Source organism: Phyllostomus hastatus, unplaced genomic scaffold (genome assembly GCF_019186645.2).
Source record: "Phyllostomus hastatus isolate PE091 unplaced genomic scaffold, TTU_PhHast_1.1 phas_scaffold_78, whole genome shotgun sequence".
NCBI lineage: Eukaryota > Metazoa > Chordata > Mammalia > Chiroptera > Phyllostomidae > Phyllostomus > Phyllostomus hastatus.
Window position 1 is genome coordinate 94,091,811 of NW_025334041.1, and position 24,864 is coordinate 94,116,674.

The following is a 24,864-nucleotide window of genomic DNA, read 5'->3' on the forward strand; positions in this document are numbered from 1 at the left end:
AATATTTCTTGCCAAGTTAGTATAATTAGATATTTTAGGTTTTGTGTTTTTACTGTAAGAACAATATTTTAAAGTATATTTTCTAAATGGTTACTACTAATATATAAAGAGGCAACTATTTTTTCCTATTGTAATTAGTTTCATTTTCCCCTAAACTCAGTACATGTTTATTGTAAGAAATGAATTATAGCCCTGAATGGTGTGGCTCAGTGGTTGGGCATTGTCCCATAAGCCAAAAGGTTGCCAGTTCAATTCCTGGTCAGGCCATATTCCCTGGTTGCGTGGGCCAGGTCCCTGGTTATGGATGTGCGAGAATCAACTGACTGATGTTTCTCTCCCCCTCCCCCTCTCTCTAAAATAAATAAATAAAACCTTTTATAAAATGAATTATAAAGTAAAAACAAGAAAAAACATGAAACCCCACAATCCTATCCATCCAGAGACAACTATTATTAATCCCTTAGTGTATATAGTACCATGGGTATACCTGCATTTATTTTAAACAAAAATATTATTAATCACATACTGTCTTAAACCTATTTTATTTACCTAACATTATAAATATCTTTCTGTGCAAAGACATACTGGCAATGTTATTTTTAGGCAACATAGGAGTACATTGTACAGATATACCAGTTTATATGACTAATTCCCCTTTATCATTTGGATTGCTTCTAACTTTTTGCCATTACAGAGTTGCAATGAACATCACCATAGCTAAGTGTTTGAACTGTTTAATTAATTGTTTCCTGAGGATAAATTCCTAGCAATAAAATTGCTACTTCAAGAGACATTCATATTTTTCAGACTTTTGCTATGCAGTTGTTAAAATTACCTATCAGGAAGGTTTAATTTATTTTCTCACCAACATAATGAGTGGGCCCATCTTCTGGCAGCATTACCAGCACAGTGATAAATAATTTTTAATCTTAGAACTATTGCTATATGTTAATTTGATTACCTGCCCTTTTCTAAATAATTATTCCAGTTTTCCAGTTGATTTTCTAACACCTGGCAATTTTAAAATGAAGTATTAGTAAAGAGATAGAGTAAAAATTTGTGAAAAACAAAATTTTTTCATTAATTGTTCACACTAAGAAAAATCACGTCATAAAATAATCTAATCAATATGTTTTTTTAAGATTTATTTATCTATTTCTAGAGAGAGAGGAAGGGAGGGAGAAAGAGAGAGAGAGAAACATCAGTGTCTGGTTGCCTCTCACACACCACAACCGGAGACCCGGACTGCAACCCAGGCATGTGACCTACTGGGAATCGAACTGGCAATCCTTTGGTTCACGGGCCAGCTCTCAATCCACTGAGCACACCAGCCAGGGCTCAATATGTTTACTTTAGGTGACGGTAAAGAAATATTCCTCCTACCATCATGAGCTATGTCTACTAATACAGAATAAAGCAGTGCTTCTAATGCAAATGGTAAGAAAATTTAAATGTAAATAGTAAAAATTTATAGTACGTGGAAGTAGAATGAGAAATTAGTTTTTTCTGCTAAAAAATATCAGATGCACATGGATAGAAAACAAAGCATCCCATGTTTACCTGATACCTGAAAATGGCTGTGATGTATACTTACAATAAAGGCCTGCGTTCTTGTCCAAATTCTGCTTCATAGTAGCCATCTCTGCAGTCTTTTCCTACTAAATCATGTGGATGAGGTTTAAATGGTTCATTCTTTGTTACCAATGTAATTCTCACTTTTCCTTTTCCACAATAGTTCATAATCTGAAAAGGGGGAAAATAAAATAGATAATCCATAAATATTGCCCTTTAAGAACTATCTAATAAATGAGAGTTCAATTCATATAATGTAGTTAGCACTAAACAAATAAAGTCCAACTGGCTGGCAACCACACTTTAGATGAAACTTCCCAGAGAATACCACTAGGGAAGAATTTACATCTCAGTTCCTTGGCATATTAATTTCAATTGGTCATATCATCTGATTCTGCTTATTTTCCTTTTAAAAACAAATAATATACCAAAACATTATCACAGAGCATGAGAAAATACTTAGATAAGTCACTGAATGCCAAGCTCTTAGATTGATTGTCATACCATAAATATCCTTTCAAAGTATGTATGTAAGCTACACTGAATATGATAGCACACCAATACAGAGGACCATTTTACTTAATACACTATGTGACATTTCATCTCACAAAAATAGTTGTTCATCAGTAAGCATATCCCAAGTGTTCACTGTACAGTAGGCAACAAATCAAGTTGAGTTTCACAAAATTGTTTTACACAGTAAGTACACCTAGAACACTGAGAATAAAGAGGAGAGTTAAGCATGGAAATAGGACACTCTGAGCACAGGGAGGAGCTAATGTTTAGTTTGGAAGCTAGCACATTTTCAAACATAAAGCAGGGAATATAAAAACCAGCTTACAACAATGAAGCAAGGTAGTTAGGCAACAATGGGTAATTTTACAGATCAGAGAACACTAAAATCCATAATTCTGAATTTAAACTTAATTTGAAAAGAAACCAGGAAGTATGTATTGCCTTTTTGAATGAAAGAGAGAGTAACCACTTAAAATTGCAATAGGGGCTGATGTAGAACTCAAGATGTAAAGTATTTAGGACCTCCTGGAATGGTAAAATACAGGTCTTAGAAATATTTTAGAGAACCTATAGAATAAGCTCAATTATGGAAAAGAGTTAATAATTGCTCTTCAAAGATTAGAAGAACAGTGCTTTCTTATTTACCTTTTATTAGCATTTCCCCTATTTTAACATTTAAGTAAAAGGACTTAGATAACTCAAATCCATATTACTGCCAAAAAATGTGACAAAAATTAGGAACTTGAAATTGAATAACGTTGCCATTACCTTATCTTATAATTTAGCATTCCCTTTAAGTTCAATAGAATAAACTTTGTAAATAATCTAGTTATAAAACAGTGAATTAATATTTGTTGATGAAAGAGTAAATAACACTTTTCATAATCTACTTTGCCATTAAGGTTTTTAATTGGCATTTAAAGGATAAAAATTATTTAAAAATCAAATGAAATATAGTATATTAATATAAATATGTTTTACAAATATAGTATATTGCCAAAATCATTTTGGATCAACAACTATTTTAAAAGTGACTATATTTCAAATTGGTAAATGAAACCCAGAGTATCAGGGATAGGCAAGAAAGGCAAGGAAAAAGGGGGCAAAATGTTCATTCTCTTTTTCCATAGCCCCTAGTTTATTTACCCAATTGGTTACAAGAAGAATTTTAATTGAGTTCCCAAGGCCATGTTTTTAATCTGCAGGACAATTCTGCTCACTGCTGGCAGGAGAGAATGCTTTTTTCCTCATGAGTGCAGTGTTTCATGACAGAAATCATCACCCTAAAGCTGCCATGTACACTAAGCATTGTGAATCCCTCTATTTAGGTTAACACAAGAAATAATGAATAACCATCAGCAGGGATGAAGAATCCATACTGTATTTCAGAAATGACCCTAGTCAGCTATCTAGTACAAATTAATTAAAAAGAAAAGAAAAAGGAAAGCCCATGGAAATGACTGTAAAGAAGGTGGGCCTTCAATGTAACGGCTGTAGCTAAAGTACGAAGCAACTAGAGTGAGACACATGAAGGAGAAAGGTCTATTACCTGGATAGATGGGTATGTTCGGTTGTTGTCTGTGCTGTGCTCCCCTGGAATGCTGCCTGCCGATCGCCCTTCACATTTGTATCTAAAACGCATTCCCCGCTGCCTGGGTTGTTCAATTATCTCTATATATGGGTTATAACCACCTGAAATTTTTTAAAAAAGGGAGGGAGGATGAGATTAGGAGGCAATAATAATAGGTTTTGACCATTTCATTTTTTTCCCAAAACATCAGACTAAAAGATTTTACCTCTCAATATTAAGTAACAAGGTTAAAATGTAATTAAAATTGAGTGGTAAAAACATCCTTTACTCCCATTTAAATTGAGTTCCTATACAGTGTTAACACAAGTCATTCAAATCACATTTATTGGTTAGCACTTTATCATTTAATATCTATAGTAATGCCAATGTGAAGTTCTTTTTTTAAAAATTTTTCTTTTATTGATTATGCTATTACAGTTGTCCCAATTTTCCCCCGTTGCCCCCTTCCACCCAGTACCCCCAACTCCCTCTGGCAATCCCCCCTCCTTTGTTCATGTCCACGAGCACCTGGGAAATCCCAGAGCCTGTGTACCCAGCAGACAGTTACAGACTACGTCAGAGCACCACCCAACCACCTCCACAAGCCACGAAGGGAGGTGGTTGCTGGCCAGGGGTCATAGCCAGTCCTACCAGCTGTCTGGACTGAGTAAATCCCTCCCATTGACCTGCTGACAGCAATCAAGACTCATCTAAAGAGGAAGGAGTACTCAGCCCACACAGAGGGTGCACCTCGAGTACCCAGCCTGGGGGATAGGGGAGGCTGTGCCACTGGACCCTATAGGATACCTACTACATTATTAGACCGTGCTACTAAGACATAGAGTCAAAGCAGCTCAACCTAATACATAGAAGCAAACACAGGGAGGCTGCCAAAATGTGGAGACAAAGAAATATGGCCCAAATGAAAGAATAGATCAAAACTCCAGAAAAAAAAACTAAACAAAATGGGAGATAAGCAACATGAGGTTCTGAGATAACCACTTCAGGGATACCAGCTTCTCACATGAGACCAAGCAGAAGGGTTTCTCCCAAGATTCCCCCAGAAGAGGCAAGAACAGAGTTTTCGGGAGTACATTGTTGTACTCCAAAAGTGAGTTTAACTGCTTGATTTTACATTAAGCTCTTAACAGTGGACTAAAAGACCTCAGTGAACATGAAAATGCATTTAAGTCCTTACAGAAAGATATGTAAGTTTTTTATATCTCCATTGGAATGTTTGTGGACTTATATATAATATATCAAATCAAGTTCCAGAAGGGACTTTAGGCTCAACATAATTTTCAGTCAGTCTCATCTAAACTTTTTCTAAAGAATAAGATATAACAAAAGAAAATTATTTACTTCCTATAACAAATATAATTTGAAATATGCAACTTTAGAATAAACTACCACAACACAGATGGATCTCAAAATAATTATGCTGAGGGGAAGACACTAGACAAAAAGAGCACATACTGTATGATTCCATATATATATACACACACATATAATCATAGAATATGTAAACTAATCTGTAATGAAAGAAGCAGACCGGGGTGTGGAGTGGGTGAGGAAACTGGGGGATGGGGAGTATGTTAAGTATCCTGATTGTAGTAATGATTTCAAGGTTGTACACAGGTCAAAACTTACCAAATTGCATCCTTTAGCAGGTGTAATTTATTATATTTCAATAAAGTTGTCTGAAACATATACAACTTTACCCCCTCATAGCCAAATTGTGGAAACAAAAGTTCAATAAAGACACTCAAGTGTCCTTACAAATAAAGTACATAGCAATGTGTCTTTATTTCATAAACATGGAGAGAACTTCCATTGGGAAAAAACCTTCCTCAATCAGTTTGGTGATTTCTAAATTGCCACAACTAGATAACCATTTTGTGTGTGTGTGTGCTCACTTCAGCAACCTACATATTAAAATTAATATTCATTTTTTTATTGTAGACTTATCCTGTACTAGAATGCAAATAAATCTTCAGAAAGGACAACACAGTGGGTCTTATCAGTGTCTTTTGGATCCTAACCAGCCAAATCTTAACAGTGAAAACCTTGAAAATATTATTAAACTTCCCATTCTATAAAATGAGTAATAACAGTACTACCTCATTGGGTTGTTGTGAGGATTAGAAATAAAGTATTAAGTTCTCACCAAGTTATCTCACATATAACAAATTATAAACAGTGTCAATTATTTTAGATGCTTTCTCAAAAACAATGATTACAGTGATACAAAGAAGGTATCACAACTGCCACTTTCAAAGATTTTAATAACAGTGAGACAAATACCACAAATTGTCAGATTACAAAAGGGATGAACAAAATTTTGTTTATGCTGATAAACTTCTGCATAAAATGATAATGAAAACAAATGATTCAGGAATACCTAATATATATCAAAGGAAAAATGGAGTTAAAGAGACAAAAGGGTGGAGTGGGAGGAGGGAGAAGGGGGGTGGGCAGGGAGGCATTCTAGGTGAAGGGAGCCATGTGTCCAAATGTGTATCAGTACAGCAGACAGAGCCCTGATGGAAGAGGAGAGTTTAAGAACCAGTGTAATTGGGGTGCATTTTCCATCCTTAGAAAGAAACACAAAAGACAGAGTACATTTGGGAATTTGGATTTCATACTATGAGTGTCAAAGAATCAGTGAATGGTCTTACGCAGGGGAATCACATGCTCAAATTGGCATTTTAGAGTAAGAATTCTGGTGGCAATGAACAGGTTGAAAAGAGAAAGCAAGGTAATCAATCAGTTTTAGAGTCTGTTATGGTAATACGAGCAGTGATGACGTTATATCTGAAATATAGTAGTGATAATAGGAATGAAGGATTATTTAGAAGATAAAATTGACAATACTTGGTGACTGACTGAACATCAGTGTTAAGAAAAAGAATCAATGATGGCTTCATAGTTTCTACTTTGGGTTACTGAGTAATGCATTACTGTTACCTTTAACTTTATTATGTTTGATTCAGACTCCTTGTGTTTGAATCTACCACCTATTTGTTTATTCAAAAGACAAAGGGTAGGAAAAATAATTGACTTTAACCTAATCAATTTCATAATACTTATTTCCACTTTATTAAAAAATGTAAGGCATGTAGATGAGTAATAATCTCATATCTTTATACATTTTTGTATTTTAAGTAATTAAAACACATTTTATTTTCAAATATTTTACATGCTTATATATCCTTGTAGAAATATTTTTAGGAAAGCACATTTTCCTCACAATAACTCAAAATTCTCAAATGTAATTTTTAAGTGATATTTTAAATCACTTATGTGGTTAAACTAAAGGTCAAATAAATCCCTGCCCACTACTTATTTAAAGGTGTCTTGGTGGGAATTTGATATAGAATGACATCATTAATGGTAAGTGGCTAACTTTTGGAGGAGTGTGAACAAAAGTGCTAGGTCATAGTGAGAATTCAAATAATTTTATTGGTTACACACTCCCTTAAACTAGAAAGTGTGTTTATGAAAAAGTCTGTACATAAGAAAACAGAAAAGCGTTTGCTAAAAGATTAAATAATACATTTTTAAAAGATTTTTAAATTATAAAAATGACAATTAGTTACATAACATCAAGTACTTTAAAAAACCCTTGAAATCTATTCTTCCTACTGTAGAAGCACTCTATTGGTAAAAAGTCTTTCTGACAACCAGAGTTTATTATAATACCCAATATTCCCCAGTTAGAAATAAACTCCCCCTCTTCTAAACTACCACAGTATTTTGTTTATGGCAAGTATTCCAAATAACTACAATTTAGGTAAGACTATTTCTACCTGAAAAAAAAGCTACTTGTTTTATTTCTACCTTCAATCTACTTGAAGGCAGGAATTGTATCTTACTCATCAGTGCCTTGCATACAGGTATTCAGTAAGTATCTGTTAAATGAATGAATAAAAATCTAAAGATCTTTTTGTCTGTGTAAGTTACGCAATCACAATCAGATTTTCTTCAGTAGATTTCACTACTATGGAAAAAATAGTGCTTTGTAGGTGTACTAGAATGGCTACATCTTCATACTCCTCATACCCATTGATATTATGATTTCTTTATATGTACTAGTGTTTTTTTAAAAACTTCCCAGCTACAAATCATTTACATCATGCATCTGTACAATGTATCAGTTACTTCCTTCCTCAATACCCTGTTTTGAAGTGCAATTCTTCCTGAAGATGAACAAGTGCTGAAATGTAGTCATCTGTGGAGTGGAAGAAGGTAAAATATACATCAGGGAATTGTAGGAAAAATGAGTACTCTCAACTGATACTACTCTAAATCACTAAAGTTTTGAAAAGCACTAAAAAGTCTTCAAAAATGGTTCTACAAAAATTGATTGAGCACGGGCTGCGAACCAAAGTGTCGCAGGTTTGATTCCCAGTCAGGATACATGCTTGGGTTGCAGGCCATGACCCCCAGCAACTGCACATTAATGTTTCTCTCTCTCTTTCTCTCTCCATTCCCTCTCTAAAAATAAATAAAAAAAAATATTTTTTAAAAATTGATTACTGTATTTTTAACTAATAAACTGGGATTGATCCCTATATTTTTAACAATATTGTACAAAGCCAACACAGACCAGAATAACATTTGAAATATAGCCAAAATGTTTGCAAGATATATTTATTTTTATATGTACTTATGTAAAAAGAGTGCTATTTTTAAAACATAGTGCCCACCTAATAAAGTATGAGTTTGTAAGATGAAAAAAGAAATTACACTGAAATAAAAGTTAAAAATGGATCATCAATTATCAGAAATAGACACATTAGAAATGAAAACCTTAGAGCTAGAATTGGGAAACAACACTAATTATACAGTGAAAAATATTAATTATAGTAATTGTAACATTGTTTTAAAGCACTTTATCATTTCTCAGGTGATCTCCTTTTAAATTTGTTGTTCATAAAAACAGAATAAAAATTATTATCTTATTTTAATGATACTAAAAGCTCAAAATTATGTGAAATTATGAATGACTAGCAAATATGACAGCTGGGATCCCAGGGTGTCAAACTGAAAGACCAACAAGCTTAAAAACAGCTGGGGATAAGTTCACAGTAACTGATACAGCAAATAACCTAAAATAAATGTAATTTAGTTTAAGAAGATATGCATCTTGGTATAGGCAAGTGAGTATTTAGATTCAATGAAATTCCTGGAACAGAGTTCAAACTGGGGTTGTATATCAGAATCACCTAGGTAGCTTTTCAAAACATACATGCCCTGAGCCTGCCTGAGATCTGCTAAATAGAAATAGAGATCCATCTAAAGACCAGACATGTTTCTGAAAACCTTCCAAGCTATTCTAACACATTCCTGATCAAGAACCATGCTCTAAAATACAAAGAACTGGAAACAATGATGCACATATCTGTAGAAGTAATCCAAAAATTCACATCCAAGTATGGGCTGGGTGATAAACTACACAGAGGAATTCTGACTACTCATAACTTACACCTCTTTCTCTCCCACTCTAAAAAGTTTATCCAAATGCAAGCAGAAAAGGGGTGTGGGGGTGGGAAACATTATTATAGGGATAGCCTTTAATTACCCTGATTTATTTAAAAAGTAAATCATCCCTGGCTGATATCACTCAGTGGGTTAATTCCACTGATCATGGTGATGATCCTGTTTACCTTATGATATAGGTGAGTTTTTCTGGTTCTTTCTAGTTACGATAAAAATTAAAAGTTACTATTTGTTACATAGCATAGCTAGAATGGCATGCAAGTAACAAAGTGGCAAAGAAAACTTAAGCCAAATCCCATAAGGAAGGAAAAAGACTGACATGGAAGGTACAAAAGAAATCAAGTATAGGATAAGTTATATCAATCAATCTGGTAAAAGGACATGTGGCCTATCTGGTAAGCATTTTTGATTTTTTTTTCAGAATGCTTACTATCATTTAAGTGAACAAAGGAGGGAATAAAAAACCCCACTGAGTCCAAACATCACTGTCAAATTCTACTCCCCTAGTTTAAATGTATGTAAAACCATTCCAAATTGTTTAAAAGTAAATGGGCATTCTTGAAAGATATATTTTCTATCTAGCATCTGATCTAGTCTATTAATATTGTTTTTGTGGTTTCACAAAATTTTAGAATCATCAGGACACTTAAATAGTAAGTTCCAAGGGTCTCTAGTAGTTTCTGTTTCCTACACCTTTGAGTCCCAAAATTGCTCCACTACAAAACAAAACTAACACTTATGGGCATACATTATCTCATTTGTTTCTCACAAGACTCTGCAGTAGTTACTCCCATTTTTATATCAGAGTGGGAGAAGTAGACTAAGAAACAGTTTGCCCTGGGTGGTGTGGCTCAATATATTGAGCCTGAGAACCAAAGGGTCACTGGTTCAATTCCCAGTCAGGGCACATGCTTGGGTTGTGGGCCAGGTCCCCAGTTGAGTGTGTACGAGAAGCAACCACACATTGATGTTTCTTCCCTTTCTCCCCCTTCCTCTGTCTAAAAATAAATAAATAAAAAGTCTTACAAAAAAAAAGAAAAAGAAACAATTCAGGTCCATCATAGACTAAAGTCTAGTTTATTCCAATATATCAGGCAGATTCTCAATTCGGTCATAAGAATACAAGTAAGGAAATTTTCAGATAAGTATTTGACTGATGTCTGCATCACAAGGTAATTAAAAGATGTAAGAGATTTTGGCAATAGAGATTCTACTGCTAGAGAATCCATTGCTGTGGGGATAAAAAAATAAGTGTTCAATAAAACTTTCACTTCAAGGGTGAAAAAGTAGAGAAATATTTAAAATCCATCCTAGATTTTTCAGGTATTTAACTATATTAAAAATAGATAGGAGGCCCTGGCTGGTGTAGCTCAGTGGATTGAGCGCGGGCTGCGAACCAAAGTGTCACAGGTTCGATTCCCAGTCAGGGTACATGCCTGGGTTGCAGGCCATGACCCCCAGCAACCACACATTGATGTTTCTCTCTCTCTCTATCTCCCTCCCTTCCCTCTCTAAAAATAAATAAAATAAAATCTTAAAAAAAAATAGAAGTGGTATCTCATTGTGGTTTTAATTTGCATCTCTCTGATAGCTAGCGATATTGAACATTGTTTCATGTGTCTTTGGATTTTCTGTATGTCCTCCTTGGAGAAGTGTCTGCTCAAGTCCTTTGCCCATTTTTTAATTGGATTCCTTGTCTTCTTAGAGTGGAGTTGTGTAAGTTCTTTATATATTTTGGAGATTAAACCCTTGTCTGAGGTATCATTGGCAAATATGTTTTCCCATACAGTTGGTTCTCTTTTAATTTTGATATGATCTCACCTTTAACAGGAACCTAAACAACAAAACAAAGAAACAAGCAAAATATAACCAAAGACACTGAAATAGAGGACAGGCTGACAGTGACCACAGGGGAGAGAAGAGGGAATTTCAGGGGACAATGGGAAGGGTTCACGGGAACAAATTTAAAGGACACATGGACAAAAACTAGGGGGAGGGTGGTAATGGGAGGGAAGTGGGGAGGGTTGGGAGTGTGGGCTGGATTGGGAGTAAAAGGGAGAAAACTGTACTTGAACAATGATTAAAATAAAATTAAGAAAAAAATAGATAGGAGGACCAAATGATCTCTTGATTAACAGATTAAAAATAAAAATTACAAGATGTACATTTACGTGTGAATTTAAAATAATTTTTTAGTATATCTCATGCAATGTTAATGATCATTATTTACAAATGGACAAATATTTTTCTGCTATTTTGTAGGAGGTTTTGTGGGGGTATGTGAAACTACTGTATTTTGCTGTATGTAATGCGCACCCATGGTTTTGTGTGCATTATACATGGGATTATTATGCCCATTATTATGCCCACGTATGATGCACATCCTTATTTTTCCCTTAAAAATTTATACATGGCAAAATACAGTAGATAGGGAGAAAAATTACTAGAACATTTACTTTTGTTAACAGTATCCCTAATATTCTGTTGTATAGTGAATTATATACAGTGTTAAAACAAAAGTAAATTGTTTAAAATATATAATGAAAAATGACCCTATATCTTCCTATTTAACACTTTTTTCTATATGGTACTTAGATTTCTGACATCCAACTTGGATCCTTGGAACCCAAAAATGTTTTCTTTTAATAAGTTAAAAGAAATCCTTGTGATTTACAATTTGCATACTTCTTTTATTGTACTTTATACCTTGTTTACAACAAAGAATTTCCTTTGGTATAAAAACAAAGTATACACTATGCAATTACATAGATCATGTGCCTACAATCCCAGTCACTTGCAGAGAACAGATGAGAGAAGGATGGAACAAAAGGACTGCTGAGTTCCTTAAATTGTATTTGAGATACTACAATACACTCACCCAAGGTGTTCCCAAAAATTATTCCAATGATTCCTCACCAGTCATTTCATTCACTCATTCCCTTTATGTCTATCATATATCATCCTCATTCCTTTATACTACTGTTATTTCTACACTTTCATGTGTTACATTTCTGAAATAGCCTTCATACTTGTATGTAGTCTTTTATTTTAAAATAGATGTCATATGTTTTAGCTATCAATTCCAGCTTGCAGCTCTACTTAACTTAAAAATTTAAGTTGTGTCACATTTATATTTTCCACCCTGTTACTCACAAGAAATAGTTTTCTTGATAGTCACACTATAGACAGAGTTGGGAAGTAGTGTGTGGTTTACAGAAACAATTTCTGCAGGTCCTTCCTATGTGACATAGCAGAACTATACTAAAGAAAACTAGTAATAAAAATAAATTATCTAAATTGTAACATGTATTATACCAAAGATAGTACTATTTATTAATAAACAGAGCTATGTGCACATAAGAACATTTTATACTTTTTATTAGAACAATGAAAAACTTTAAAGTCAGGCCTAAAATAGCTAATTTTATTTAAATATACAAGTGTAATGATGGTCTAATGCATATAGGAATATTTTTTTCACAAGGCCTATTCTAATGAATCACGTCAAAAGACTGAAATCAAGGCGTAATGTAAAGAGACAACTTAATAGAATGCAAGCTGTAAAATTCTAAATAATCTGATTAATTTACCTGAACAAAATTTAGAAATATATATAATAAAAGTTCCAGTAACTAATGGTACTTATATAATTTGCTTATGAGATTATGATGTTACTTCTTATGTTATACAGATCACATATTCAACTACACATACCTATGTAGTTGACATCCGGGAGAAATGAAGAAATGGTCTTAAAGGTTTGGTAATCAATAAAAATACCTTTTGAGGTTTTACTACTACCTTACTACAAACAGAATCTAAACTAGACAATGATAAACTAATTTAGTACACTTTGTTTTCTGTGACTCAGCTGAATTACTGTTTGAAAACAGGATGGGAATTTACGATTTATTGACTATTTTTGTATAGGGTCTTTACAACTGATCGAGGAAAGTACATCCAGACTCCATTTTAAAAATTTGCTTAGTTTTCGAAAAACAATTACAATTTAAATAACTTGTGTTAATTCACAACTTCTCATTCCTTAAAAATTTTCCCCCTTCGAATCAGAGAATCAGTCCTCACAATAGCACAAAAAATAGTGTCATTAAGCAAGTTTAAACTGCGTCACATTTTTAAATGATGTAGGTCTTACAATACTCTATAAATGGTTAATTCTTTTCTCTCTGTTTTTAAAGAATCAGAAGTATTACATCCATACTACATACTAATAAAGTTTGGTTCAATTGCCAGAAGGCTGACCTTATTTAAAGTTATATGCTCATCATTCTCTACTTTCATACAAGACCTTATCACCAATAAATTAACCTATTTCAAGTCATCTTTGCACTTTTAATCTAAACGCGCTCTGAATTTATCAATTTTCAAGATTATCTGAAAGTTTGGGGGTCAGCGAAGTGGATAGAGAGAAAGTTGAAGTAGTTTAAATTCTACTTGTATTCTCATATGAAAACCACAAACTGAAATCAAATGTCATCACCCCAATTTCCTTTTCAGTCTACGGCAGCAGCTAAGGATGGTATTGTTCTTCTCCACCCCTTTAAAAAGTCCTCTAAGCTTTGAACTTCCTCTTCTCTGCCAGACATCAGCCTTCTACTGCGGGTCACTGTCCCAGGGGCTGGGAAGGAGGGTGAAGCATAAACAAGAACCCCTCTTTAGCCTGCTTGTAAAACGTTGACCATAGACCTTGAAGCCTCCCTGCCTTTGCTCACGCCGCTCCCTCAGTCGGGAACGCGCCCCTAGGAACCGCACCAGAATCCTGAAAAGATACAACTGGAACAGAGTCTGCTCGATTTACTTCCCTTCGGTTACAGGCTAACTTAAAATAAACCATGGCTGTAAATTTGAGACTCCCTCCCTTGCCCTCTAAGCTGTCTTGGTAAACTCGTTTTCTCTCAAGAAACTCACGCATTTATTAACTCAAACTGAACATTTTCATAAGTGAAACAAAGTTGTTTTTATTTCTACCCATATTTTAAGGCAGGGATATTCTAAAAGTCCTCTTTTTCCCTTCTTTCCAACAAAGGAAAAAAGAAACAATAAAACAAAACTCAACTTGTCCGTAACCTATAAGGTACAGTAAAAATTACCTACTTTGGTGAAGGAACATTTTCTTTTAAACTCTGTTAAACTACCACTCGTGACTTTTAAAGGCACACATTCTGTACCACTGTCAGCACAACAGCAATCACCACTTAGCACTTGATGAAATTAAACTAAAGAAGCAGAGCTCTCCTGAAGTCTGAGGTTCCTCATTCCTAGTCTAAAACAGAAAACCACCATTTCAACATAAACCAATTTTCAATACAAGAACTCCTCGCCTCCCTTTATGTAGATTATTACTTCCCTAATCCCAAAACCCCATAGCTGGGAATTTCTAAATTTCCGGTTATAATAATGATTACAGAGTGTGGCTTTGATTTCGTACGCAAGCCACTTTTTACGAAGTTGACAATTTGCCAGATCAGGCAATTTTAAAGACAGAATGCCCCACAATCAGAACTGAGACCCCGAAATTGAGCAGCAAGACGCCAGGACGAGCTCCTTTCCCCCCAAGTCCAGGACTGGACCGCGGCGCCGGGAACACTCACCAGAGGCCATGGCTCCTCTCCGCTCTGCGTGTCCGGACCGGAGGCTGCTGCAGCCAGCCAGCCCGCCAGCCAGTCTTCTGCCAGCAGGACTCCTGGGTCCGTCAGACCACCACCCCCCCGGGGCCACCTCCTCCTTCTCGCCCTCCTCTGCTTTGCCGCTCACACCTTTCCACCCTCTTAGTTCTCGCGCTACAAATCTCCCGGAGTCGGAGTCGTCCGTCCTGAGTACAGGAACCAGGGAAAGGGGGCGGAGCGCCAAAGGAGCCCAACGCAGACCCCACCAGCGCAGCGCGGTAAGGGGATTTCCCACCGCTGACGTAGACTCTTGCCACTGCCTTCTCCGGGGGCGCAGGGACTGGGTGTCCTCGCGCGCATCTGCTTTCAGCGGCCCACGCTCCGCCCCTCCTGTGCCCCGCCCACGCTACCACCCCGGGAGCTGCAGTGGGCTCGCAGCAAGTCTGGGTAGCTGGTGCGCAGCATCTTCTGGATGGCAGGGAACACTGGGAGCCAACATGTGACGGTCCTGAGCGTGCGAAAGACGCTGGCTCCTGAGAAATCCCCCTCCTCCAGGTTGTTCTTCGGAGCACGGTTTAAAGTTCAGGAGCGAGTAGGAGGGTGCAGTGGCGACAAGAGGGCTGGCTGCCCGACAGCCCTTGGGGGCGGGGCAGGCGGCAAAGTGGGGCCGGCCCTCCCAGTCTAGAGGATAGTAAAGCCCGGGGTTTTCGTTGGGTGGTTCCCCTCTCTTCCGGATTTTGCATATGCAAATACCCGCCCCCACACCGTCGGCGGAGCACGGCTTGGGTCACAGTGCGCCCAGCAGGGGAAGTGCGGCAGCGGCTGATGCCAGTATTCGTTTATAATTCATGTATTTGCATATGGGGACCCCTGCAGTCTTATTTTTCATCTTTATACCTAAATTGCGGAGGCTCAATTAACTTTACTGCTTAATAAAGCTTATAAAACTCTTAAGGTCCGCACTGTGAGCTCGCTGCATCATTACGCAGTGTGCTCAAGATTAGTAGGGTGTACTCTATCTTGGCATTTGACTGAGGTATCAACGAGGAAAGGGTAAATGGGAAAGAACATGTAGTGTGTTGAAGGAATCTAGTATACCTTTGTTTCCTTTGTGTGGTAAGAACCTCATATGTGTCAGTTCATTTACCTTATTTATAACGTATTGTTATCCTCGTTTTATAGATGATGGGGTTTAAAGAAGTTAAGTAATACTTCAGAGAAGGTAAGTTCCTACTTCAGAATGCTGGTAAAAAGAACAGTACAGTTTAAACACAGGGCTGTGTGATTCCAAAGTTCCATGCTCTTTCTACTGTTCCTTGCTTTCTAAAATAAGGAGGGGGAATAGGGAATAGCTTGCCATGCAAGTGCTGAAATTGGGGGATCCAGTTGGGGGGGCAACTAAAATCGACTAGCATCAAAATATCCTTTCATAAAATGGAGAGAAATAGAAAAGAATGAAACTATTGAATAAGCATTAAACCATACTGTAATGCAGTGGAGAGATGGTGAAGACAAGAAATCTCACTTGGTGAGGAGGATGGATTTTTTTTCCAGCTTCACACAGAAAGCTATTGAGAGTTTAAGTGTTTCATTGGCTTATTATATTTTGAGATGTTTACTCTGGGTGATGTGTTAAACTATTAGCATACACCTGAGGCAAGGGTGAAGGCAAAGCAATTAGATTGTTGGAGTAAGTAGTCTGAGAAGTAAAAGTGCTTTCAACTAGCATTTTTTGCAGAGGAAATGGTGAAAAGGAGTCAGATTTAGTAAGATATTTTGGTGATGGAGCCAGAAATACTTAGCAGTAGATTGGATGTAGGTGGGAAAAGGGGGGGGCAGGAACTGGAAACTCCCATATATTTGGTGTGAGCAAACCAGGTAAAAAGGAAGAGAAAGGTGAAAAGGTTTGAGAGGGAAAATCAGGAGTTATGTTTTGGACATGTTATATTACAGATGGCTGTTAGATATCCCAGGAGGCAGTCGAATGTGCAGAACTAAAGCAAATGGGAGAGGACTGGGCTGGAAATAAAGATTTGGGAGTTAGCAGCTTTCCACTAAAGAGTGCAGAGAGAGACACAAAATTTAAAAAGAGCCCTAGGATACTCCAAGTCCTAGGGAACTGGTAGAGAAAAAGGAGCTGCCAATGAAGTGGAAGGAAAACCGATAGACTATGGTGTCCCAGGGAGTGTTTCAAAAAGAATGAAAGTGGTCAGCTGTGTTAAATGATGCTTGAAAAAGATGAGAATGAAGAAATGACATTGGATTTGGCAAAATTAAGGTTATTAATGATCTTAATAAGAGGCATGTCAGTGGAATGGTGGGGAGGAAGCTGAAATGAAGGAGGTTGAGACGAGAAAGATGGAAACCATGAGTTTTGACAACTCTTCAAAGAATGTTAAAGGAAACAAATGGGGCAATAGCTTGAGGAGGGTGTGGAGTTAGTTATATTAGGCTAAGGACTATCACTGACAACTGCAATGTCAACAGGTTAACATAATTAAAGTTTATTTATCATTTGACTTGCAGTCCAGTATGAGTTGAGTGTCTTTCTTCCAAGAATAACCCAGGGACCCAGGTTCCTACAATTTTGCAGCTCCAACATGTAGCCATCAAAGTCACCTTGGAAAAGGAAAGTGAGTAGAGAATCATGAATAGATTTTTATGGTCTAGGTCTGAGAGTGGAATACTTTACTTCTGGTCACAATCTACTTTCCTTATGGCCTCCACAAGCGGGCTGAAAAATATAACTTGAGAAATGTAATTTAGCTGTGTGCCAAGGAAGAAGAAAAAAAAATGTGTATCAGTGAGCATTAGCAGTCTCTGGCACTGAAGTTTTGTTTATAGAAGGTACTATTAAGGCATATTTGTATAAAAATATACAAATATACAAAATATAAAAATATAAAATATAAAATATATTTGTATATAAAAATATATAAATATACTTAATCATAAATGGATGATGATAGAGAGGAAGGGGGTTATGTGTGAGAAAGGGAGAAAGGATGAAATCTAGAGCACAGGTTATGAGGCTGGCTGTAGATTGGAATGGGGACACTTCTATGGTTATAAGGAGGACAGAGCAGTTGCAGAGAACCTGGTTGACCTGATGATATGAAAATTAGGTAACCAGTCAAATTGCTCCCCCTTTTTATAGTGAAGTATGATGTAAAGTTTAACTAAGAGTGGAGTGCAGCAAGGGACCAGAAGGTCTGAGGAAGAAGAGAAACTGAAAACGTGATCTGAAAGAGTGGAAATTTATAAGGTATATCTGGCTGTACTGAATATCCATTTGAAATTTGTGGTCACAAATATAATGTTAAATCAATGAACAGTATTTCTTTTTTTTAAGATTTTATTTATTTATTTTTAGAGAGGGAAGGGAGGGAGATAGAGAGAGAGAGAGAAACATCAATGTGCAGTTGCTGGGGGTCATGGTCTGCAACCCAGGCATGTACCCTGACTGGGAATCGAACCTGCAACACTTTGGTTCACAGCCCGCACTCAATCCACTGAGCTACACCAGCCAGGGCCAATGAGAACAGTATTTCTTATATGGTTTTTAACCCAGGGGATATCAGTAGGTAATTTTATGAAAAAGAAGACAAAGAACTAGGAAACTTTAAATCTGAATGGGAATATGTGGGAGAGATGCATAATACCTCTCAACCTATGCACACTCCTTAAGTAATCTCATTCGTTCGCATGATTTATCCATGGACACAGGACTGTATATCCAGCCTACATCTTTCCCTGGGCTTCAGACCTACATATCCAATTATCTGTTAGACACCTCCCTGGGGAAACTCATAGGCATCTCAAACTCAACCTACTCAACATCTCTCTGAAGTTTACTCTTATTCCCATATTCCTTATACCACTATCTACCCATAAATAGATTAGAAAATTAGGAATCATCTTTGACTCTCGCTCTCACCACCCCCTTCAACCCTACAATATCCAATCACCAAATCCTACTGGTTTTACCAATCAAATATGAATCCCTTTCTTTTCCATCTTGATTACCATTGTCCTTGTTCAAATCATCATCATATTTCACCTTAACTACTAGAATGGTCTCCTATTCTGCCTGTCTACATTTTTGTCCTCTTTGAAAGCCATTCAAACCTACTCAGACCCTTTGCTGATGGAGTCCTCTGTGTGAATGCACATCAGGCCACACCACACTTGTGTTTTAAAACCATCCATCAGCCTTAGATCAAACCCTTGGACATGCCAACAACTTCCTCTATAATCTGGCTTCTGCCTCTTTCTTCAGCCTCATCTTCTACACTTCATGCCTTGCACTTTACACCTCACTAAACTGCTTCATAGCTTCTTATATACCAAAAGCCATGTTGTTCCTTGTCTCTCTGCCCTTGTTCATGCTTTCCACTCTGCCTAGAATGCTTCTCCCCAGAGACACTGAGTCTTGCTAAAATATTAGTTCTCCCTAAATTAATCTATAGATTTAATGAATCCCAGTTGAAACCCTAGTATATTTTTTTTGTTGGAATTAACAAGGTGATTCTTAAATGTATAGAGAAATGCTAAGGAGATCTTCAGAATTCCAGCCAAGATGGAGGCATTGGCAGAAACCCTTTGCTTCCTCGCACAACCAAAAGGAGGATAAGGACCAATCTAAAATCAATAAAAAACCCAAAGCACCAGAAAAATCAAACTGCATGGAACTCTGACAACCAAGGAATTAAAGAAAAAATCAACCAGAACAACCAGACTGGTAAGGCGGACTGCGTGGGCGACTCAGAAAAACTGAGGCGAGGTGGCTGAGGGGCAGGGCTGACTGCTGAGCTCTGCAGAGCTGCATGGGAGGGACTGACTTAAGGGGTAAGGGGTAATCTGAGACTCAAAGTTGACGCTGGGGTTGCCACGGTGGGAGATACTTCCAGTCTGACTCTAGAGTCTGTTAGAAAGTACACTGGAGATGAGCAGGCAGAGCTGCATTGTTCTCTCTCTGGCCCCTCCCCCACAGGCAGTGCAGCAAAAAGGGTTGCCCTGCCTGGGTGAATACCTAAGGCCCCGCCCCTTACAACTTATCAGGTGCGCCAAGACAAAGAGATATGGCCCAAATGAAAGAACAGAGCATAACCTCAGAATTAAACGATGAGGAGATTACCAGTCTATCTGACAGAAAATTTAAAGCCCTGGTAATCAAAATGCTCACAGATCTGATTGATCTTCGTAGAAAAATGAAAGAACAAATGAAGGATACTCAAAATGAAATAAAGCAACATATTCAGGGAACCAACAGTGACAAGAAGAAAACCCAGACTCAAAGCAACAATTTGGAACAAATGGAAGAAATAAATATCCAGCTGGATCAGAATGAAGAAACAAGAGTCCAAAAAAAATGAAGAGAGGTTGAGGATTCTCTGGGACAACCTGAAACATTCCAATACCTGAATTATAGGGGTGCCAGAAGGAGAAGAGCAACAGCAAAAAATTGAAAACTTATTTGAACAAATAATGAAGGAAAACTTCCCCAATCTGGCAAAGGAAATAGACTTCTAGAAAGTCCAGGAAGCCCAGAGAGTCCCAAAGAAGTTGGACCCAAAGAGGAACACACCAAGGCACATCATCATTAAGTTACCCAAGATTAAAGACAAAGAGAAAATCTTAAAAGCAGCAAGAGATAAGGTGACGTTACTTACAAAGGACTTCTCATAAGGCTATCAGCTGATTTCTCAAAAGGAACTTTACAGGCAAGAAGGGGCTGGAAAGAAGTATTGAAGTCATGAAAGGCAACAACCTACACCCAAGATTACTCTATGCAGCAAAGCCTTCATTTAGAATGGAAGGGGAGATAAAGTGCTTCCCAGGTAAGGTCAAGTTAAAGGAATTCATCATCACCAAGCCCTTATTATATGAAATGTTAAAGGAACTTATCTTAGAAAAAGATAAAAATATGAATAAAATGACAACAAACTCATAACTATTAACAAATGAACCTAAAAGAAAAGAAAAACAATGAAAACAAAAACTAAGCAAGCAACCAGAATGGGAACAGAATCACACAGACATCACACAGAGGGAGTTCAGTGGGGAGAGGGAAGGGAGGAATGGGGGGAAAAGGTACAGGGAAGAAGCATAGTTAGCAGGCATAAAATAGATAAGGAAAGATAAAAAATGGTATAGGAAACAGAGGACTCAAAGAACTTACATGTACAACCCATGGACATGAACTAAGGGGGAGAGGAATGCTGGAGGGTTGGGGGGACAGGGTGGAGAGGGGATAGAGGGCGAAAATTGGGAAAACTGTAATAGCATAATCAATAAAAAATATTTAAAAAAAAAACAAAGTGCCCAATTCAGCCCTGGCTGGTGCAGCTAGTGGACTGAGTGCCAGCCTGCAAACCAAAGGGTTGCTAGTTCGATTCCCGGTCGGGGTACATGCCTGGGTTACAGGCCAATTGATGTGTCTCTCACACACTGATGATTCTCTCTCTCTCTTTCTCCCTCCTTTCCCCTCTCTCTATGAATAGATAAATAAAGTCTTTAAAAAAAGAAAAAGAAATGCTAAGGTCCTAGAATAGCCAAATCAATATTAGAGAATAAAGCTGGAGAATGTACATTACCAGATATCCAAATGATTTAAAAAGTACAGAAATTAAGGTAGTGTGATATTGGCACAAATTTAGATGAATAGAACAAGGGGCTGAATGAGAAACCCCAGAATCAGACAGTTAATCATGGCAGTCACTTGTTTATAACAGTCTGCACTGCAGTTCTCTGGGGGGAAAGAAGGTCTTTTCATTAATGTGTACTGGGACGAATTTGTCATCTATATGGAAAATAATGAAACTTGACCTTAACCTTATACCATACCCAAAACATTATTTAAAATAGACTGTAGACATAAATGTTAAAAGTAAAATAATAAAACTTTGAGGAGAAAGCAAACCATAAACTTGGGATAGCCAAAGACTTCTTCAACATTACATAAACAACAAAAACAAAAGGTAGATAAATTAGACTTAATTAAAATTAACAAAAAAATGCCACTAAGAAAATGAAAAGGTAAGCCACATACTGAAAGAAGATACTTCTTGATTAGATGTATGTTATAATACATACATCTAATCAAGAAGCCAGTGGCATCCATGAAGCTATTCTGTTCAGATCTCAGTTCTAGAGAGGATCTAGCTCAGCTTTTGTTTTTTTGAAAGATTTTATTTACTTATTTTTAGAGTGAAGGGAAGGGAGAAGAAAGAGGAGAGAAACATCAATGTGAGAAAGAAACATTGATCAGTTGCATCTCCTACACACCCCAACCTGGGAACAAACCAGTAACCCAGGTATGTGCCCTGACTGGGAATCGAATTGGTGACCTTTCGCTTTGTGGGATGATGCCCAACCAATTGAGCCACAAGAAGTCAGGGCTGCCTTAGCTTTTAAGCCAAAGCCACATGATGCCTTGCAAGCACCTAGCCAATTACGAGCACATGGTAGTACAAGGGTTTGCTATCTCTGGCCAGTGTGGGACTTTTCTACAAGCAATATTTGTGTCTGAGCTCCCTACTGGGCTGGCTGAGACTTTCAGAGATGCATCCTGACTCTATTCCTATTTAATTCTCCTTCTTTCTCCCTTTCTTTTCACAACTGTCAGACCTGCATCTGAAAACTTTCCCTGACTTTTCCTTCTTTTCCCCCCTTTTATTTTTCATAGGTGTTATCCCCAGTAAATCTGTTGCATTGCTCATTGCATATTAGCATGTTCTTCCCAGAGGACCCTATTGGTACTCATATGCATTCTACAAATCAGTAGGAATTCAAGATAGATAACCCAATGTTTTAAGTGAGTGAAAGACTCAAACAAGCACTTTACAAAGGAGGACAGCCAAATGACTAATAAGCATATAAAATGGTGCTCAGCATCACCAGTCATCAGGGAAATGCATATAAAAACCACAGTGAAATATTGTTACACCTTTATCAGAATGGCTATAGTTAAAAGGACCATTCCAGGTGTTGGTGAGGTTGTGGGATAGATTTTTTGTGGGAATATAAATTGGTACAACCTTGGAAAAGTGACAGTATCAACTAAGCCTAAAATATAAATATCCTACGATCCAGTGGTACAGATGCTCCTCCACTTACAATGGGTTTATATCCCAATAAATCCATTTTAAGTTGAAAATGCATTTAATACATCTAACCTTGCAGTCCAGCTTGAATGTGTACCACATGGAAGTGAGGAGGTGTTCTCTGCCATTCTACCTTCTGCTGCCTTCTCCGGGCTATGCTGCTAGAGCCAGGGTGCACCTCCGGGCTCCATGGTGCCTCTGTGCTCCTGGCTGCCTCCACAAACCTCACCCCCGTGCCTGCCGTGGGCACACACCCATGACAAGCAAAGATGAGAAGACCTTCAACCAGAGCCTGGCCGAGTGGAGGCTCTTCATCTACAGTCCAACCACCAGAAGAGTTCCTGGGACGCACTGCAAAGAGCTTGGTGAGGTTTGATCTTGCTCTTCTACCTAGTCTTTTATGGGTTCCTTGCTGCACTCTTCATATTCACAATGTGGGCTGTGCTTCAGTCTCTGAACAATGAAGTTCCAAAATATCGTGACCAGATTTTTAGTCCAGGACTTACCGTTTTTTCCAAAATCAGTGTCAGTATTGGAATATTCATTCAGTATGCCTGATCCAGAGTCCAGTAGAGGGTACTTTGAAGACCTTAATAAGTTTCAAAAGTATGTGCTTTAAAAAAACAGAAGAATCTCACAATCTGTCCTGATAGAGTACTCTTTTGACCAGTATCATCCAGTTTTTGTTGCGTGTCAGTTTCCTCTTACCTTACCTCAAGCATGCAGTGGTGTGGATGATCCTGTCTTTGGCTACTCCAGTGGACACCCTTGTATTCTTGTGCAAATGAACAGTATAATAGGATTAAAGCCTCAAGGAGAACCAAGGATAGAATACTGTAGTATCCCTAAGGGTGAAAACACAACAACTCTATCAGTTTATCCTCCCAAGGGAAATACACACTTAAAATATTTTCCATATTATCAGAAAAACTGCTAGTGAACTATTTACAGCCAATAGTTGGCTCAGCTTTGTGCTAGCAGTAGCAGTGAAGTACAAGATTGTTGGATCACCCAACCTGAAAAATTATGATGGTGACATGTTTTTAGGATGAGTTGTATTCAAACTCACAATTCGCGCGTAGTAGGAGTTAGAATATGTCCACAAAGTAAATGTTGTGTTGTCTGTCTTCATTTGGTATCAGCTGCACCTGACATTCTAGAATTATGAGACCACTTGAGAGAAAGGTGGGGTGGTACATGACACTGGGGTAACAGTATAATATGCGTGCGTCCAGATCACAGTGCCCAATGTCCTCTGAAGTAACTGCCTGTTGCCTCTGTTGCCTTTGGGAACCATTTTACAGTCACTAGAGGGGGACTGTGAACAGCTGATTCTGAACATGGGGGTCTTGTCCTGTTTTTATGTATTTTAATAGCCAAGTGTCTAAAGCTTAATGGGCTGTGCTATATAAATATTTTATAGATTTAATACTGATTAACTGTCATATTTTGATACCAGCTAAGTTTTAGGGATAAAATGGTACCTGACTAACATGGAGTGACTTTATAGCTAAAAAAAAAAAAGTGGCGTGTGGAGTTCTGTATGCAAAGAGGCAAAAAAGAAAATAAATTTGATTTGAAAGGTTGTCTTGGTTTTTTTGTAAAGTTATCTTTTACATGCTGAATTATTGTGTGGATTTTTTTTATTATGAACACAAACTGTTTATTGTAAAACATGAAAAAGTAGTGATGGGACGAAATCTCTTACAAAAAAAGTATTTTTTAAAAAGTATTTAAACCATAGATTGAACAGCAGTTTTAGGTTATCCAGGTATGAATAGGTACCTAATTTTTTAAATGAAATTAAATTCCTAAGATTTAAACTTTATAATAGTTTGTGAAATATCTTGTTACCGCTTTTATTTAGCAGACTGTAGACTTTATTAAAAATATAAATTGTGAACTATAAAAAAAATCTAACCTGCTGAACATCATAATGACCTAATATACCTTGAGCATTGTTGTCAGAGCA

General features: G+C 37.2%; 1 protein-coding gene and 1 pseudogene across 2 annotated transcripts in view; one reads left to right on the top strand and one right to left on the bottom strand.

Moving 5' to 3' along the window:
- REL (REL proto-oncogene, NF-kB subunit) overlaps positions 1-15,384 on the bottom strand; it is a 39,723-nt gene extending 24,339 nt beyond the window's left edge. The window contains exons 1-3 of one of the 2 annotated variants that reach the window (XM_045828453.1): positions 14,773-15,384; positions 3,638-3,780; positions 1,595-1,743 (exon numbers count right to left, since the gene is read on the bottom strand). In XM_045828453.1, coding sequence (XP_045684409.1) covers positions 1,595-1,743; positions 3,638-3,780; positions 14,773-14,782 — 302 coding nt within the window. In that variant the 5' untranslated portion in view covers positions 14,783-15,384. The remainder of the gene's footprint in view (positions 1-1,594; positions 1,744-3,637; positions 3,781-14,772) is intronic. The other variant, XM_045828452.1, reaches the window with a different exon arrangement.
- Positions 15,385-23,148: 7,764 nt separating this feature from the next.
- Positions 23,149-23,974, top strand: LOC123812122 (annotated as a pseudogene).
- The last annotated feature ends 890 nt before the right edge of the window (positions 23,975-24,864 follow it).